This window comes from Sapajus apella, unplaced genomic scaffold, assembly GCF_009761245.1.
Source record: "Sapajus apella isolate SASKATOON/1434 unplaced genomic scaffold, GSC_monkey_1.0 scaffold12, whole genome shotgun sequence".
NCBI classification, from domain to species: Eukaryota; Metazoa; Chordata; class Mammalia; order Primates; family Cebidae; genus Sapajus; species Sapajus apella.
The window spans coordinates 27,547,953-27,564,878 of record NW_022436952.1 but is presented as its reverse complement, the minus strand read 5'-3'; the positions used below and the strand labels follow the sequence as shown (position 1 = coordinate 27,564,878).

The 16,926-nt window shown below is 38.9% G+C and overlaps 1 protein-coding gene across 4 annotated transcripts in view; it reads left to right on the top strand.

The window, feature by feature from the left end:
- TRIM37 (tripartite motif containing 37) overlaps positions 1-16,926 on the top strand; it is a 108,481-nt gene that overhangs the window by 37,660 nt on the left and 53,895 nt on the right. For 3 of the 4 annotated variants that reach the window (XM_032280684.1, XM_032280681.1, XM_032280680.1), the window contains exons 10-13: positions 6,778-6,828; positions 8,230-8,311; positions 10,727-10,803; positions 15,728-15,907. In XM_032280684.1, the coding sequence (XP_032136575.1) occupies positions 6,778-6,828; positions 8,230-8,311; positions 10,727-10,803; positions 15,728-15,907 (390 nt within the window). The remainder of the gene's footprint in view (positions 1-6,777; positions 6,829-8,229; positions 8,312-10,726; positions 10,804-15,727; positions 15,908-16,926) is intronic. The other variant, XM_032280683.1, reaches the window with a different exon arrangement.

Sequence of the window (16,926 nt, the reverse complement as noted above, 5' to 3'; positions counted from 1 at the left end):
CTTTTTTCTCTAATGTGATGCCCTCTGATAAACTCAGAGTAGTCATTGTACTGTTTTATTTTTTTAATTTATTATTTTATTTATTTATTATTTATTCCTTCTCACTCTGTCACCTAGGCTGGAATGCAGTGGCGTGATCTCCGTTCACTGCAACCTCCACCTCCCGGATTCAAGCAATTCTCACGCCTCAGCCTTCTGGGTAACTGGGTCTCTAGGCATGCGCCACCACACCTGGCTAAGTTTTGTATTTTTAGGAGAGACGGGGTTTCTCCACGTTGACCAGGCTGGTCTTGAACTCCTGACCTCAAGTGATTTACCTGCCTCAACCTCACAAAAGTACTGGGATTACAGGCATGAGCCAGTGTGCCTAGCTGCATTCATCATACTAGAATATATTGTATAAGCCAGGGCTTTTCAATCCTGTCATTGTTTACATTTTGAGCAGGATAATTATTTGTGGGGTAGGGTGAGATTTCCTATGTTTTGTAGGATGTTTAGCAATATCCCCATAGCACTCCCCATCCCACCACCTTGCAGTTGTGACAAAAACGTTTCTAGACATAGCTAAATGTCCATGGGGACGAAATGACCCCTGGCTGAGAATCACTGTTACAAGCCCTTCTTACTTGTCACAAATGCCACAGTTCTATAAACAGAAGGGCAAAGTTTTTACTCTGGTGGTTCTCATTGACCAGTAGAAGTCTTCCTTTCTTTCTGATTAACAACCGCATAAAATAGTCGTATCTTTTTAAAGCACTGCCTTTTTTGTTTAACTCTCTATTTCTGAATGAAAGCACTTAGTATTATTATTATTATTATTATTATTTTTTTTTTTTTTTTTTTTTTTTTTTTTGAGACGGAGTTTCACTCACGTTACCCAGGCTGGAGTGCAATGGCGCGATCTCGGCTCACCGCAGCCTCCGCCTCCTGGGTTCAGGCAATTCTCCTGCCTCAGCCTCCTGAGTAGCTGGGATTACAGGCATGCGCCACCATGCCCAGCTGATTTTTTGTATTTTTAGTAGAGACGGGGTTTCACCATGTTGACCAGGATGGTCTCGATCTCTTGACCTTGTGATCCACCCGCCTCGGCCTCCCAAAGTGCTGGGATTACAGGCGTGAGCCACCGCGCCTGGCCCACTGAATATTATTAAAAGGACTCTTAAGTAGATTTAGTTGAAGAATGTTCACCAGTATCCCTAGGCTGCCTCTATGATAGTGTGATGAGCTGTTTCAGTTTTGAAGATATGTTTTCTGAACCATTTCATCACTTGTGGAATAAAACATATGTATATAAATTCCCATTTGTATACCACTTTCAGCAGCTCATCAGGCAGGCCACAATGCTCACTAGTCTGTTAATTAAGCACCGTTAGGGCCTTCTCTCTTTCTCCAGTAATGCTCACTACCTTATTGGAAATTTTGTCTTTTAATTTAATTTTTATTAGAAATCCATTTTATTAGTTGCACCATACAGGAAAAGAGGGCCGAATAAGAAAGACCAGCATCGTGACATTAAATTACACACCAAAGTTTAGATGTGCAAAGCAGTGGTGTTTCTGTGTCTTTAGTTCCATTAGTTAGTGTTGGTGTTGGAGCCACAATGGAGAAGAAAATGTCACTAAATCAGTGAAGTGTTATTTATTAAAGGCCGTGTGCCCAGTATTGTTTGTAGGTGGTGCATGGGAGAAGAGGAACTAAAAACTTACTGTGTAAGTATTTCACGTTAAATAATAGCAAATTCCTTATTAAAACATATTATGGACCAGGAGCGGTGGCTCACACCTGTAATCCCAGCACTTTGGGAGGCCGAGGTGAGTGGATCACGAGGTTAAGAGATCGAGACCATCCTGGCCAACATGGTGAAACCCTGTGTTTACTAAAAATATAAAAATTAGCTGGGCATGGTGGCGTGCGCCTGTAGTCCCAGCTACTTGGGAGGCTGAGGCAGGAGAATTGCTTAAACCCAGGAGGCGGAGGTTGTAGTGAGCCAAGATCACGCCACTGCACTCCAGCCTGGCGCCTGGTGACAGAGCAAGACTCTGTCTCAAAAACAAAACGATAAAAACGTATGATGTGTTGCTCAGTTATATATCTTATATAAGAAATTATGAAAAGAGGGCAGGGGTAGAGACTGGCATGGTCAAGAAGACTTCTGGAAAGGAATTGAAGAAGACCTGAAAAGATACATAGGGTTTTGTTTGGCAGATGGTGTATATATGTATGAACAAAAATATGGATATAAGAGCTGGTATATTTGGAGGACAGCAAGAAAATTATTTCAACCAGAATTTGATGGGTTATTTATTGTTGGTGCATAGTAAGAAGTAAGACTATATTTGTCTTCAGGGAGGCCTTAAAAGATAAAATAGTAGGCCAGGCATGGTGGCTCATGGCTGTAATCCCAGCACTTTGGGAGGCCGAGGTGGGTGGATCATGAGGTCAGGAGTTCAAGACCAGCCTGGCCAACATGGTGAAATCCCATCTCAACTGAAAGTATGAAAATTGGCTGGGCATGGTGGCGGGTGCCTGTAATCCCAGCTAACAAGGAGGCTGAGGCAGGGAATTCTTTGAACCTGAGAGGCAGAGGTTGCAGTGAGCCAAGATCGTAACACTGCACTCCAGCTTGGTTAACAGAGCAAGACTCCATATCAAAAAATAATAATAATGATAAATAAATACAGTAGTATAGCTCTCAGTTGATAGAGAGTTTTATTTTTCAGGGAGAAATAGTCAAGTTGGTAAAGAGAACCAGTTTTTATATAGCTCAACATTATATTTCCTTAAGGAACAAATGGATACTGTGGTTCTCCCTTTTTTCCTTTTGTTCATGACGTTATGATGAGGTTACTGGTCTGAAGATGTTGCCTATCAGTGGCTAGAGATGGTTTGCGGCTAATTTCCCATGTTCTGTGAAGACAAAGATTCATTGACACCATCAAGAGATGAATCCAGTCATCACAAAGACAAGAGTAGTCTACACTTCTAAGACAGTATGAGAAATTTTAAAAGTTTGAAAAGATAAAGTAGTACCTCATCTGCAGCCACAGAATGGTAACATCAGTATGACTGAAGATAATCTCTAAATGAGTGAGCATAATATGGAGATGTTAATAAATAAAGGTGGTAGAGTTAGATGGCCTGGCAGTAGCAATACCTTTGTGTATACATGTAAAGAATGCAAAATCAGTGAGCTGAGATCGTGCTACTGCACTCCAGCCTGGGTGACAGAGTGTGACTGTATCAAAAATAAATAAACAAAAATTTAAAAAAGAATGCAAAATAATTTCTTTTGCAAAAGAATTTTTTGAGCAAATATTTCCAACTCTGTGAATCAGCCAGCAATTATTTGTAAACATTCAATGACTGTATGCCAGCTATATTTTAGGTATGTGTTAAGTGCTAGCAGTAAGCATAATACAGAGCCCTTTTGATTTATAATTATCATTTAGTGAGGAAAAATAGATGATTGAAACAGTAATAAAATTAATGTGGTAACTGGTGATAGGGGAGGTAAGTGTATCCTGTTTAATCCTGCCCAATACCGCTAATTTGTCATTAGATTATTTGCGTCCAAAAAGTTTTCCCTTGGAAAATGTACATATAAAGAAATATGTCACAGTACCTGTTTTCTGTGCTCTGAATGTGATCATTTTCTCTTAGCAAATGAGAGGTAGGGCAAGCTGGACTGTACCCTCTTGGTTCATGAGTGTTAGCAGCCTATGCTCTTTAGCCTGGAAATTTTTTTTTTTTTCCATATTACATCAGCAGAGTCTGTTTAATATCTTTAATAATTATATCACTTCTAAAGCTTTCCACAAAAGGGTATTACAATTTTTTAACTTATTGCAAACATTTTAAAAAAAAAAGTCAGCGTTAATACTGAAGCAATAATACAAATTTTAAATTATTGACATATACCATAAAACACAATGAAGAACATTTTATTCAAATAAAAAGAATAATACTTCTCTAGGCAATAAATCCAACATATTTCTTTTACCCCATATTTACATCCATTGTTGATATTTTATAGGCTAGTTTCTAAAGAGATGCAAATTTTTACGAAGTGATGAAAGTCACGTTTTGCTCAGGAATACTATGGTTCACATATCATGTAGGTTGTATTACAGCAGATATTAGTTTGCCAAGCTTCAGATGGCAAAATGCTAAGTTGTGAATTCAGTATTGTCCAGCTAGTTGTTTCTCCTTGCCCTGCAGACTCTGGCAGCATGTACTGTTGAGACACCACCTTATTGCTACCACTTCTCTTCTCGTAGTTGAATTCACCATGGGAGAATACTCATGTCCTTCAGATGCAAGTCCGAGCAAAAAGCCTCCCACAAATCCACTGGATATCACAATATTCTGCTTGATAAATTCTGTTGCTTCTTTAATTAAATTGTTGATTTCAGGGCTGCTTTGTTCACTCGTTTCTTAATCTGTCTTTTTGCTTTGTTTACATCTTTTTTCAACTCTCTTTATCCTGGAAGCTTTCTGCTTCACCATTCTAAGTTCAAAATGGCATCTCCTTTTTATTTTGTGTTCTGCTGAAGTCTTTTGACCCTTCATGGCCAGTAAAATATGATAATGATAGTCTGGACTTAGAGCAGAAATAACAATAACAACAACACAAGAAATACACTGGACATGGTGGAAGAAGTAGTATGCAGATTAGCAGACAACTGGGGATTGGTTAAAGTCTTTGCATATAGTGGAGCATATTCTGTACTTGATGAGAGACCTTATTGAAAGTTGCACAAAATTATAAAAGCATGTCAAATTTGAAGACTATACTAGGAAGACTCCCTGAGGGCTCTTACTAGGTTTAGGGTTCCAGAAAGTCTTCTTAGGCACTAATTGCATTGGCCCTACTAATAGGGGATTGTGTATATTGAGTGCTAGGAGATCATATAATGGGAAGACAGAGCAGACTTCCAAGAGTATATGACTTCTAATCTGTTATCTGAAGAAATGCTAAGGATTAACCAGGCAAAAGGATGTGGGGATGGGGAATGTGAGTCTTCCAAGGAAGGATAACAACTGGCTAGGGATATGATAGGAGTTCTTGACATAGTCAATTTGGATAATAGCTATATAGTTAATCACAGGGCAAAGTACATCTACTTACTGTGTAAAAGATGTGACCTATTTAGCTATATGTACTTACATTAAAATAAAGAATTGCTTATCTATATTGTGTTTTCTTTTTTTTCTGAAATGGAATCTCGTTCTGTTGCCAGGGTGGAGTGCAGTGGCGGGATCTCTGCTCACTGCAACCTCCGCCTCCCAGGTTCAAGCGATTCTTCTGCCTCGGCCTCCCATGTAGCTGGGACTGCAGGCATGTGCCACCACGCCCAGCTAATTTTTGTGTTTTTAGTAGAGACGGGGTTTCACCATGTTGGCCAGGACAGTTTCAATCTCTTGACTTCATGATCCACCCGCCTCAGCCTCCCAAAGTGCTAGGATTACAAGCGTGAGCCACCTCGCCCAGCCCTATATTGTATTTTCATGTGGCAAGTCACTAATTTCTTTAGACAGTATCACAGTGTGGCAGTGCTGTAGATGTATCTTTTATCTTGTTTCGATGATAACCAAAGTTCTGATGAATTGGATTTTAGAAAATATTTCTGAAGATGTGGTGAAATGGTTTGCAGTTTATTATTTTGGTAAATTTGTAATTTTATATATCAAATTTATAACACTCTAACATTGTATGATAGTCTTTTTCATAGTGTTTTAATGAATTTTGAGGTGTTCTAATGCCAGTGTACAAACCATCTATGTGATTAAAAGTAGTTAGCAGCAAAATGACTTACCCTTTAGTCCATTCTGTGATTATAGCTCAGTTCTCTTTGAAGAGTACTGAATGGGACTAAAGTTGCATGAAGTAATCTTGACTTGCCAAGAATGTGTTAATGTGCTAGTTCATCACAGTTGTCCCTTAGATAATTAGGTATTCTAATCCTATAAAAATGTGAAGTTTTATTTGCTAGTGAATAGTTGCAAAGTATTTAAGGTCCGTTAATATTTCCCATAATTTGTCCAAAGAAGGAAGTTTGGGGATTAATTGTGATATCACTGACTATTGTTTCTTTTCATTTTTTAAAGCATGTTTATATCTGTTTCGTAATTCAGGTTCACAGCCTAAGCATCACTTTCGTTTTCCCATTTCCATGAGTACTTTTTAAAGTGTATTTCTTGTACTCACTTTAATAATTATTCATATTGTATGGCCTTTTTTTTTTTTTTAGGAAAAAACTTGTATAAAGTATTTATTTAGACAGTCTTGCTCTGTCACCCATGCTGGAGTGCAGTAGTGCGATCTTGGCTCACTGTAACCTCCACCTCTAGGGTTCAAGCAATTCTCCTGCCTCAGCCAAGTAGCTGGGATTACATATGTGTACCACCACACCTCCCTAATTTTTGTATATTTTTAATAGAGGTGGGGTTTTACCATGTTGGCCAGGCTGGTCTCAAACTCTTGACCTCAAGTGATCCACCTGCCTTGGCCTTCCAGAGTGCTGGGATTATAGGTATGAGCCACTTTGCCCGGCCAAAAAACTTTTAGGAAGTATTTGTATCTCTAATTTAATGGAAAACCTTTGATGGTTTTATGAATTCATTTGATTTAATGTTATGTTTAATAAAGATTTTAAAATATTTCTTAGATTTTAGTTTAATAATGTTTTCAAGATACTACTGAGGGACTTTTTTTAGGTAAATGGAATTTTAAACATAAAAGCTAAATAATTTTTTTTTCCTTTTGCTTGTTTTTAGTGAATTAGTGCCATCTTACGATTCAGCTACTTTTGTTTTAGAGAATTTCAGGTAAGAGTTTTTGACAATTGTGATTTTTTGTATGTGTATATAAGGAAGAGCCAGGAAAGTATTCTTTGGTAAGATAGTAATCTAGTGAACTGTGTTACTCACTTTAGAAGTCTTAGAAAAATAAGTTTCCTGTTAGAAACATAGAGCTCATTTGTGCTGGATTATATGGTATCTTTAGACTGACTGCTTCTCAAGTCTGGGGAAAGGAACCTTTTTTTTTTGTTTGTTTTGAGACAGGATCTTTGTCACCCAGGCCGAAGTGCAGTGGCCTGATCATTGCTCACTGCAGCCTCAATCTCCTGGGCTGCAGCATTCCTCCCACCTCCACCTCCCAAGTAGCTGGGACTACAGGCGTGCACCACCACAAAGGTTGTGGGGGTCTCATTGTGTTTCCTGGGCTGGTCTCAAACTCCTGGGCTCCAGTGATTCTCCCATCTCGGTCTCCCAAATTGCTGGAATTATAGGCATTAGCCATGGTGCCCTGTCCAAAGTGGGGAACCATTTTTAATAAGAGAGATCACTTAGCTTTTCCTAAGGTGAGTGGCCAGACAGAGGTTGATGAGCCCCCCCCCTTACCGAACCTCAGAAATAAAAGTGGTGGGAGGAAATTCATTAAGACCCATTTATCTCAGCTCAAAGTGAAGAATTGTGGATAAGGGACCTTTATTGTAAGAAATCCATAGACTTTGTCAGTTGCATGTTAATTTTGTTAGCTTTTACTACCTTTTCTCTAAAATCAGAAGTGAAGATCATAAAATACAAGGTTCTTAGCAGTTTGTCTTTGATGGCAGCATCCAAGTGGAAACAAAGAATACAAGGTCTTCAGGAAGGAAACTCCAAATAATAGGCAAAGGCCATTAAAATAAGGCCACACTGAGAATTTATACCTTTTCCCATTTAATTTGTTTTTTCTTATGGAATACTTTTTGTGGCTAAAAGACAGTCTCTTTGAGGTTTTTTACACATGTATTAAGGTTTAGTGCATGTTCTCTAATTTTTCAATATTAAACAAGGATGATTATACTGCAGAGAAGTGAGGAAGAAACATTCTGGGATTTGTTTTATTTTTAATGGTGAAAGACTGCTTATTGAAGCATTAATTAAATTTGGGAGACTTAATGATACATTTTTTTTCCCTTTTCCTTCCTCACTATTTTGAGGGGGTTTTGTTTCCTGAATCTTAGATATTGCTGAATATTTCAGGATTTTAAAAATTGATTTTATTTCAGAATTTAAGCATATCTAAACTTTTACAGTGCAATTTTGACCTGTTCAGTTACCTTCTGTTATTTGTCTAGAATTTCAAATATATATTAAAGAAACTGGTTGGCTTTTCTTTTTGCCTGTTGCCATTTCACAACAGTTTTGATCTTGGGATATGTTGATTTTCTTTTTCTTTAGCACTTTGCGTCAGAGAGCAGATCCTGTTTACAGTCCACCTCTTCAAGTTTCAGGACTTTGCTGGAGGTTAAAAGTTTACCCAGTAAGTTTTTTCATATTTCTAATAAATTTTGAAACCAAGATCTTTCTTTGAGAGTTCTGTTGTACACTAGTTTGATTACTGAGAACTGTTAACTCTTTATTTCTTGTTATGTATGCCGCCCTCGATCCCTGTTCCCCCTCTCCCTTCATATTCAGCAACTGTTTGTTTGTTCAAACCTTGTTCTCTAGTACATTGCGCTGGAAGGCTGATTGAAAACAGTATTCCCTGAGTTCTCATATGTTGAAAGCAGTTTTTTCCCTTTATAGTCTAAGGCTAGTATCGCTGGATAATTTAAAATGCTTGGCTCATATTTTCTTTTTCTTTTCTTTTTTTTTTTTTTTTGAGTTGGAGCCTTGCTCTATAGCCCAGGCTACAGTGCAGTGGTGTGATCTTGGCTCACTGCAGCCTCCGCCTCCCAGGTCCGAGTTCAAGCAATTCTCCTGCCTCAGCCTCCTGAGTAGCTGGCATTACAGGCATACATCACCATGCCCAGCTAATTTTTGTATTTTTAGTAGAGACGAGGTGTCACCATGTTGTTCAGTCTGGTCTTAAACTCCTGACATAGTGCTGGATACAGGCGTGAACCACCATGCCCAGCCCATATTTTTTTTCATTGAGTATCTTAAATGTGCAGTTCCATTTTGTTTAGGTAAAGTCTGATAATAAACTAATTTTCTTTACCCTTAAAGAAATTTGGTGGTATTATCTAGATGCTAAATAATCTTTTTGAGTCCAGTAATTTACTATTACACATTTTAGTCCTCCTGGGTTAGTATTCTCAGCTACACACCGAACACTTTGAATATGTAGTTTCCGTTTTTTTTTTTAAGAAGAGTTTTGCATAATGGGATTATACAATAATATATAATGTTTTGTGTCAGGCTTTATTCACCTAGCTGATGATTCACTTATTCGTTGATATCTATTGAGTGATAATCATGTCAAACCTCAAAGGCTGCCTCGGGTTCTTTGAAGCAAGGTAGATTAAAAATGAAGAGGTTAGGCCGGGCGCGGTGGCTCAAGCCTGTAATCCCAGCACTTTGGGAGGCCGAGGCGGGTGGATCACGAGGTCAAGAGATCGAGACCATCCTGGTCAACACGGTGAAACCCCGTCTCTACTAAAACTACAAAAAATTAGCTGGGCATGGTGGCGCGTGCCTGTAATCCCAGCTACTCAGGAGGCTGAGGCAGGAGAATTGCCTGAACCCAGGAGGCGGAGGTTGCGGTGAGCCGAGATCGCGCCATTGCACTCCAGCCTGGGTAACATGAGTGAAACTCCGTCTCAAAAAAAAAAAAAATAAACAAAAAATTAAAATAAAATAAAAATGAAGAGGTTAATTGTACTTATACTCCTGTATAGTCATATCCCAGTAGACACTGGAGATGTATAAGCATCTCTGTTCTCAGCCTTCATTGTCTCATTGGGGGAACAGATGTTTAAACAAGTAGTTACAGTAAATGTGACCCTTTTAAAACACACCTGAAGTACTAGGGAAACACACATAGGGAGTAATTATCTTTTTTTTAAACAGTGTTGCCAAAATTAAGCAAAAAGGGAGGGAGTAATTTTCTTTATAAAAATAAAATCTCGCCGGGCGCGGTGGCTCAAGCCTGTAATCCCAGCACTTTGGGAGGCCGAGGCGGGTGGATCACAAGGTCAAGAGATCGAGACCATCCTGGTCAACATGGTGAAACCCCGTCTCTACTAAAAAACTACAAAAAAATTAGCTGGGCATGGTGGCGCGTGCCTGTAATCCCAGCTACTCAGGAGGCTGAGGCAGGAGAATTGCCTGAACCCAGGAGGCGGAAGTTGCGGTGAGCCGAGATCGCGCCATTGCGCTCCAGCCTGGGTAACGAGCGAAACTCCGTCTCAAAAAAAAAAAATAAATAAAATAAAATCTCTTGTAGTAGAGATTCAAACAGCTTCTCAATCTCTAGACAGAATCTTACATGGAATTCTAACATTAAAATCATAGAAATTATTTTTAATTACTTTCAGCCTAGGGTGTTACCTTTTTCTATGTTGGTCTTAAAAATTAACTTTTGGTTTTAAAATTTTTTGCCTCGCACATTTCTAATGAAATTATTTTTCCTATTAGGGTCTTATTTTTTTATTAAGGTGGATTTGTAGGAGTTCTATATATGTTAAAACTGTTAACCTTTTTTATGGTTGTTTATATTTCCCTTCATTGCTGTGCCTTAATATTTTCATGTTTGTTGAATGCACAAAAGTTTACAGTTGTTAAGAACTCAAATATATTGGTGTGTTTTATTATTTCCTCCATTGCTTTGAGGCTTAGAAGTACTTCTCAATCTAGAGATCAGATATTAATCCACATTTTGTTTTATTGTGGCTTAATTTTTTTTACACTTAAACTGGTCTGGAGTTTGTATAACTTCATATTCTTCTTTCAGGATGGAAATGGAGTTGTGCGAGGTTACTACTTATCTGTGTTTCTGGAACTCTCTGCTGGCTTGCCTGAAACTTCTAAGTAAGAATTGTAATTAAATAACAGCCTTAATGTGCATTTATATACATTCCCCCTAGCAATTATTGTCAATTTTAATTTTTGTTAATTACTGTGTTGATATGTTTGTTAAGATACAGAGTAATACGGAATTCTTGGCATCATAGGATAGTATACACTGGCAGTTCTTAAACTGTCTGGTCTCAGGATTCCCTTGTACTCTTAAAATTTACTGGGAACCCCAAAGAGTTTTTGTTTATATGGGTTATATATGTTGTTATTTTCTGAGTTAGAACTTAAAACTGAAAAAAAATTATTCAAAATTTTAATTCACTTTTAAGATAACAAGCCATTGCATACTAATGTAAATAACATTTTTAAATGAAAAGTAACTTTTTCTAAAACTATTTTTAAGAAAACTTAAAAATATTGTCTACAAAATGTTGTTTCATGAGGTTTTTGTTTGTTTGTTTGTTTTTTGTTATTGCAGGAAAATGGGTAATCTCATCCGTCTTGCTTCATGTTAGCTGAAAGCAGACATTTTTGCTTTGCGTTTTTGGAAATATATTTACTGTCTTGCTTAAAAGAAAACTGGATTCTCACGTCTACTTTTATATTTAATTTTTTAAAAATATCATTTTGATTGAAGTACATGTATAAAATCTGGCTGCAGAGTTCTGCAACCATCACCAGCATCTACAATGTTCTATTTACTCCACAAAGAATCCCTGTACTCATTAGCAGTCACTTCTCATTCCCCCTTTCCCTCAGTCCCTGGCAACCACAAATATACTTTTTGTTAAGGAGGAATTTTTTAAAAAGTAGTTTTAGATCATTGTGGATCTTCTTTGATATTACACCCAAAGTGAACAAGTGGTAGGTTAATGTTATTTATAATGTGGGATCTGGAATCATATTAATGATTTTTTTTTTTTTACTCTGTTACATGAAATCTGTTAGTTTGATATGGAATGTCTGCTTTCAGCTAACATGAAGCAAGAGGGATGAGATTACCCATTTCCCTGCAATAACCAAAACAAAAAAAAAAAAAAAAGAACCTCATGAAACAATATTTTCTAGACACTGGACATGGTGGTAACAAATGAAAGAAGTCCCTGAGAGACAAGAAACACAAATTAGATCTGTGATTTCTCCAGCTTACAGTCTTGAGTTTTCATGCTGCAACACAGGGAGAAGCTAGGACTGAGGTGGAATCTGGCAGATTTAGTTGAGGAAATAGTGCTGAGAGTTTAGGAAGGACAATGCAGCTAGAGTGCATTGGACAGAATACCAGAGAGGAAAAAGCTGCAGAGACTAAAGTTTAGAGATTGTAATGGGCTTCCCTTGAGTATTCAGCAGAGTACTTATTAGGGCATATGTGTGAGGAAACTACCAGAGATTGGGGAAAGAACTGTCTAACATGATTAGAGGGAATAGTGAATGCCTGGTGCTCACATAGGGCCAGGAACTGTGTGGGTTGCAACCAACCACAGTGGAGAAATTTATAATTCAGGGGTCATTGGGTATAATGCTAAGGAAGTTTTTGCCTCCGTAGTAGGAATTAGCCCTAGACTGAACACTGCTCTGGGCCCACCTAACAAATGTGAGACCTGAAGGGATCAAATCGTTTTCAAGTAACTTAGCTGCATCCCAGAATGAAGCTCAAGAAAATTTATAAGGATGCTGAAGTATCTAACATCCAGCAGGGTAAAATTTATAATATCTTGTGTTCAATCATTAATTTGCTGGACTGCCTGGCTCATACCTGTAATCTCAGCACTTTGGGAGGCCAAGGCAGGAGGATTGCTTGAGACCAGGAATTTGAGACCAACCTGGGCAATGTAGTGAGACCCTGCACACATCTCAGCTACTGAGGAGGCTGAGGCAGGAGGATTGCTTGAACCCAGGAAGTCAAGGCTACAGTAAATTGTGTCTGCACCATTGCACTCCAGCCTGAATGGCAGAGTGAGACTGACCTTGTCTCAATTTATTTATTTACTTATTTTGAATCTCATTTTATCACCCAGCTTGGAATACAGTGGCGTGATCTCAGCTCACTGCAACCTCTGCCTCCCAGGTTCAAGCAATTCTCCTGCGTCAGCCTCCCGAGTAGCTGGGATTACAGGCATGTACCATCACACCCAGCTAATTTTTGTATTTTTAGTAAAAACAGGGTTTCATCATATTGGCCAGGCTGGTCTTGAACTCCGACCCAAGGTGATCCACGCACCTCAGCCTCCCAAAGTGTGAGCAAGTGTGAGCCACTGTACCCAGTCAAGAATTCTTTTTTTTTTTGAGATGGAGTTTCGCTCTTGTTACCCAGGCTGGAGTGCAATGGCGTGATCTCGGCTCACCGCAACCTCCGCCTCCTGGGTTCAGGCAATTCTCCTGCCTCAACCTCCTGAGTAGCTGGGATTACAGGCATGCGCCACCATGCCCAGCTAATTTTTTGTAGTTTTAGTAGAGACGGGGTTTCACCATGTTGACCAGTATGGTCTCGATCTCTTGACCTTGTGATCCACCCGCCTCGGCCTCCCAAAGTGCTGGGATTACAAGCGTGAGCCACCGCGCCCGGCAAGAATTCTTTATATGTTTTGGATACTAAACATTTATCAGACATATGATTTGCAAATAGTTTACCCATTTGGTAGGGTGTCTTTTCACTTTTTTGATAATGTCCATTAATGCACAAAAGTTTATAGACTGTAGATTCTTTATCTTTTTGTAAACCTGAAAATTTTATACAATTGAATATATAAATCAGAATATATTGGCTTTCCCAATGTATATTTTTTTTCTTTTTGAGACAGGGTCTTACTGTGTCACTGAGGCTGGCCACAGTGGCACAATAATGGCTCACTGCAAACCTCCTGGGCCCAGGTGATTCTCCTGCTCTGTCACTCCAGTAGCTGAGACTACAGGAATGCACTACCATACCCGGCTAGTTTTTTTGTTTTTGTAGAGACGGGGTTTCACTGTGTTGCCCAGGCTGGTCTCACCCTCCTGAGCTCAAGCGATCTGCCGACCTCGGCTTCCTAAAGTGCTGGGATTACAGGCGTTAAACACTGTGTCCAGCCTACTTATTTTCTTTTTTCAACTCTTATTTTAGGTGTGGAGTTACGTATGAAGGTTTGTTACATAGGTAAACTCCCGTCACGGGGGTTCGTCGTACAGATTATTTTATCACGCAGGAGTTAGGCCCAGTACCCAGTAGTTGTTTTTTCTGTTCCTCTCCCTTTTCCCACCCTCTACCCTCAAGTATACCCCGGTATCTGTTGTTTCCTTCGTGTTCCTAAGTTTTCATCATTTAGCTGCCACTTATAAGTGAGAACATGTGGTATTTGGCTTTCTGTTCCTAGATTAGCTTGCTGAGGATAATAGCCTCCAGCTCCATCCATGTTGCACAAAAAACATGATCTTGTTCTGGCTGCATACTTATTTTCTTTCTTTTTTTTTTTTTTTTTTTTTTAAAGCTGGGGTTTCACCATGTTGGCCAGGCTGGTCTCGAACTCCTGACCTCAGGTGAGCCACCCACCTTGGCCTCCCAAAGTGCTAGGATTACAGGCGTGAGCCACTGTGCCTGGCCTACATACTTATTTTCTATTAGGAAATTTTATAGCCTTGAATTTCTGAATACACAGTAATTTGCTTTGTTATAACTTGTACTGAAAAAATAGAGTATTTAAAAATTTGTATTTTAAAATTGCATGATGATAAACCTCAAAGGATAATAGAAATTTCATGTTTAAGGAAACATATGTAGTGAATATATAGAAAAAATATTGCATTAGTAAAACAAAAGCAACTTTGAATTATTTTTTTATTCAAAAATTATTTCTTTTTTGAGCTGTTGTCTTATACCTGATATATTGGTAAACATCTTTATGAAGAAAAAAGAACCTAGTACCATTCATATTTTGGTGGTTCATTCAAAATACTGCTGTTTTGGCCAGGCGTGGTAGCTCACGGCTGTAATTCCAGCACTTCGGGAGGCCAAGAGGGGGCGGATCATCTGAGGTCAGGAGTTTCAGACCAGCCTGGCCAATATTATGAAATCCTGTCTAAATATAAAAAATTAACTGGGAGTGGTGGCATGTGCCCGTAATCTCAGCTACTTGGGAGGCTGAGGCAGAATTGCTTGAACCAGGCGTCAGAGGTTGCAGAGTGGAGACCGTGCCACTGCCCTGTAGCCTAGGTGACAGAGTGACTCCATCTAAAAAATAAAAAAAAATACTGGGCCAGGCATGGTGGCTCACGCCTGTAATCCCAGCACTTTGGGAGGCTGAGGTGGACAGATAACAAGGTCAAGAGTTCGAGACCAGCCAGGCCAACATAGTGAAACCCTGTCTCTCCTAAAAATAGAAAAATTAGCTGGGCATAGTGGCACACACCTGTAGTCCCAGCTACTTGGGAGGCTGAGGCAGGAAAATTGCTTGAACCCAGGAGGCAGAGGTTGAAGTGAGCCAAGATCACCCTGCTGCATTCCAGCTTGGGCAGCAGAGTGAGACTTTGTCTAAAAATATATATATGTATACTGCTGTTTTTCCAGCTGGGCATGGTGGCTCATGCCTGTAGTCCCAGCATGTTGGGAGGTTGAGGTCAGGAGTTGGAGACCACCCTGGGCAACATGGCGAAACCCCTGTCTCTACTGAAAATACAAAATTAGCGAAGCATGGTGCAGGCTTGTAATCCCAGCTACTCTGGAGGTGGAGGCAGGAGAATTGCTTGAACCCGGGAGTAAGAGGATGCAGTGAGCTGAAATTGCACCATTACACTCCAGCTTGGGTAACAAGAGTGAAACTCCATCTCAAAAAAATAAAAAGGAAATGTAACTGCATATATCAATAAGGTTTCTTCTCAGGTAATTACTTAGTGACCGTAACGTTTAGATGATTCTTTTATTCTTACTTTACTAACTGTATAGTAATGGTCTGTTTTTCAATTTTAGATATGAATATCGTGTAGAGATGGTTCACCAGTCCTGTAATGATCCTACAAAAAATATCATTCGAGAATTTGCATCTGACTTTGAAGTTGGAGAATGCTGGGGCTATAATAGATTTTTCCGTTTGGACTTACTTGCAAATGAAGGATACTTGAATCCACAAAATGATACAGTGATTTTAAGGTAATAGGAAAAACTTGATGTTGTGGCTTTTATTGTGGGGAAATAATATCAGAACCACATTTCAGAGCTCATTCAGTTAACAAAGGTAAATATTGAAATTCATAATAACTATAACTTCATCATCACTTTCTTAACTGTTTTATTTTAGTGGATAATCAAAAATTTGTAGTCAGTGGATATTAAAAGTCAAACATTTCTTTGACATCTAGTTAGTAATTCCATTGAAAAGGAAACTAAGCTAGGTGCAGTGGCACACCAATACTCCCATCTACTCTGGAGGCTGAAATGGGTGGATGGCTGGGGCCCAGGAATTTGAGACCAGCTTAGGAAACATAATGAGACCCACCATCTCTTTAAAACTTAAAAAAAAAAAAAAAAAAAAGAAAGGATGGGGAAACTACAACTTCCAGTAAATATAGTAATGTTCCATTTATCTGGTGAACTTCTAGCAACCTCACCACTTGGAAATCTAACAACAGCGAGGGATAATATGCTGATTTTTTTCACTTCACAGTGCATATTGTATTTGGGTGACTGGTTTTTCAACTTAATTTTATAAAACAACTGCCAGTTCTTTGTAAATAACAGCAAATTAATCTCATCTGAGTCTAGATTGAAAAAAGAAAAAGTAATAGCAATTTAAAAGTAGAAGAATCAAGATGAAAGTTGATGAAAACCAGCAATTTTCTACTTTTTTCTTAAACTTTTATTTTAGGTTTGGGGTACATGTGCAGGTTTGTTATATAGGTAAACTCACATCATGGGGACTTGGTGTACAGATTATTCTGTCACCCACATACTAAGCCTAGTACCCAGTAGTTATTTTTTTAATCCTCTTCTTCCCACACTGTACCCTCAAGTAGGCCCCCATGTCTGTTGTTCCCCTCATATCCTTGCGTTATCATCATTTGGCACTTAATAATAAGTAAGCACAGGTGGTAGTTAGGAAAACCCTCTCTCTCTCTCTCTCTTTCTCTCTCTCTCTCTCTCTCTCTCTCTCTCTCTCTCTCTCTCTCTCT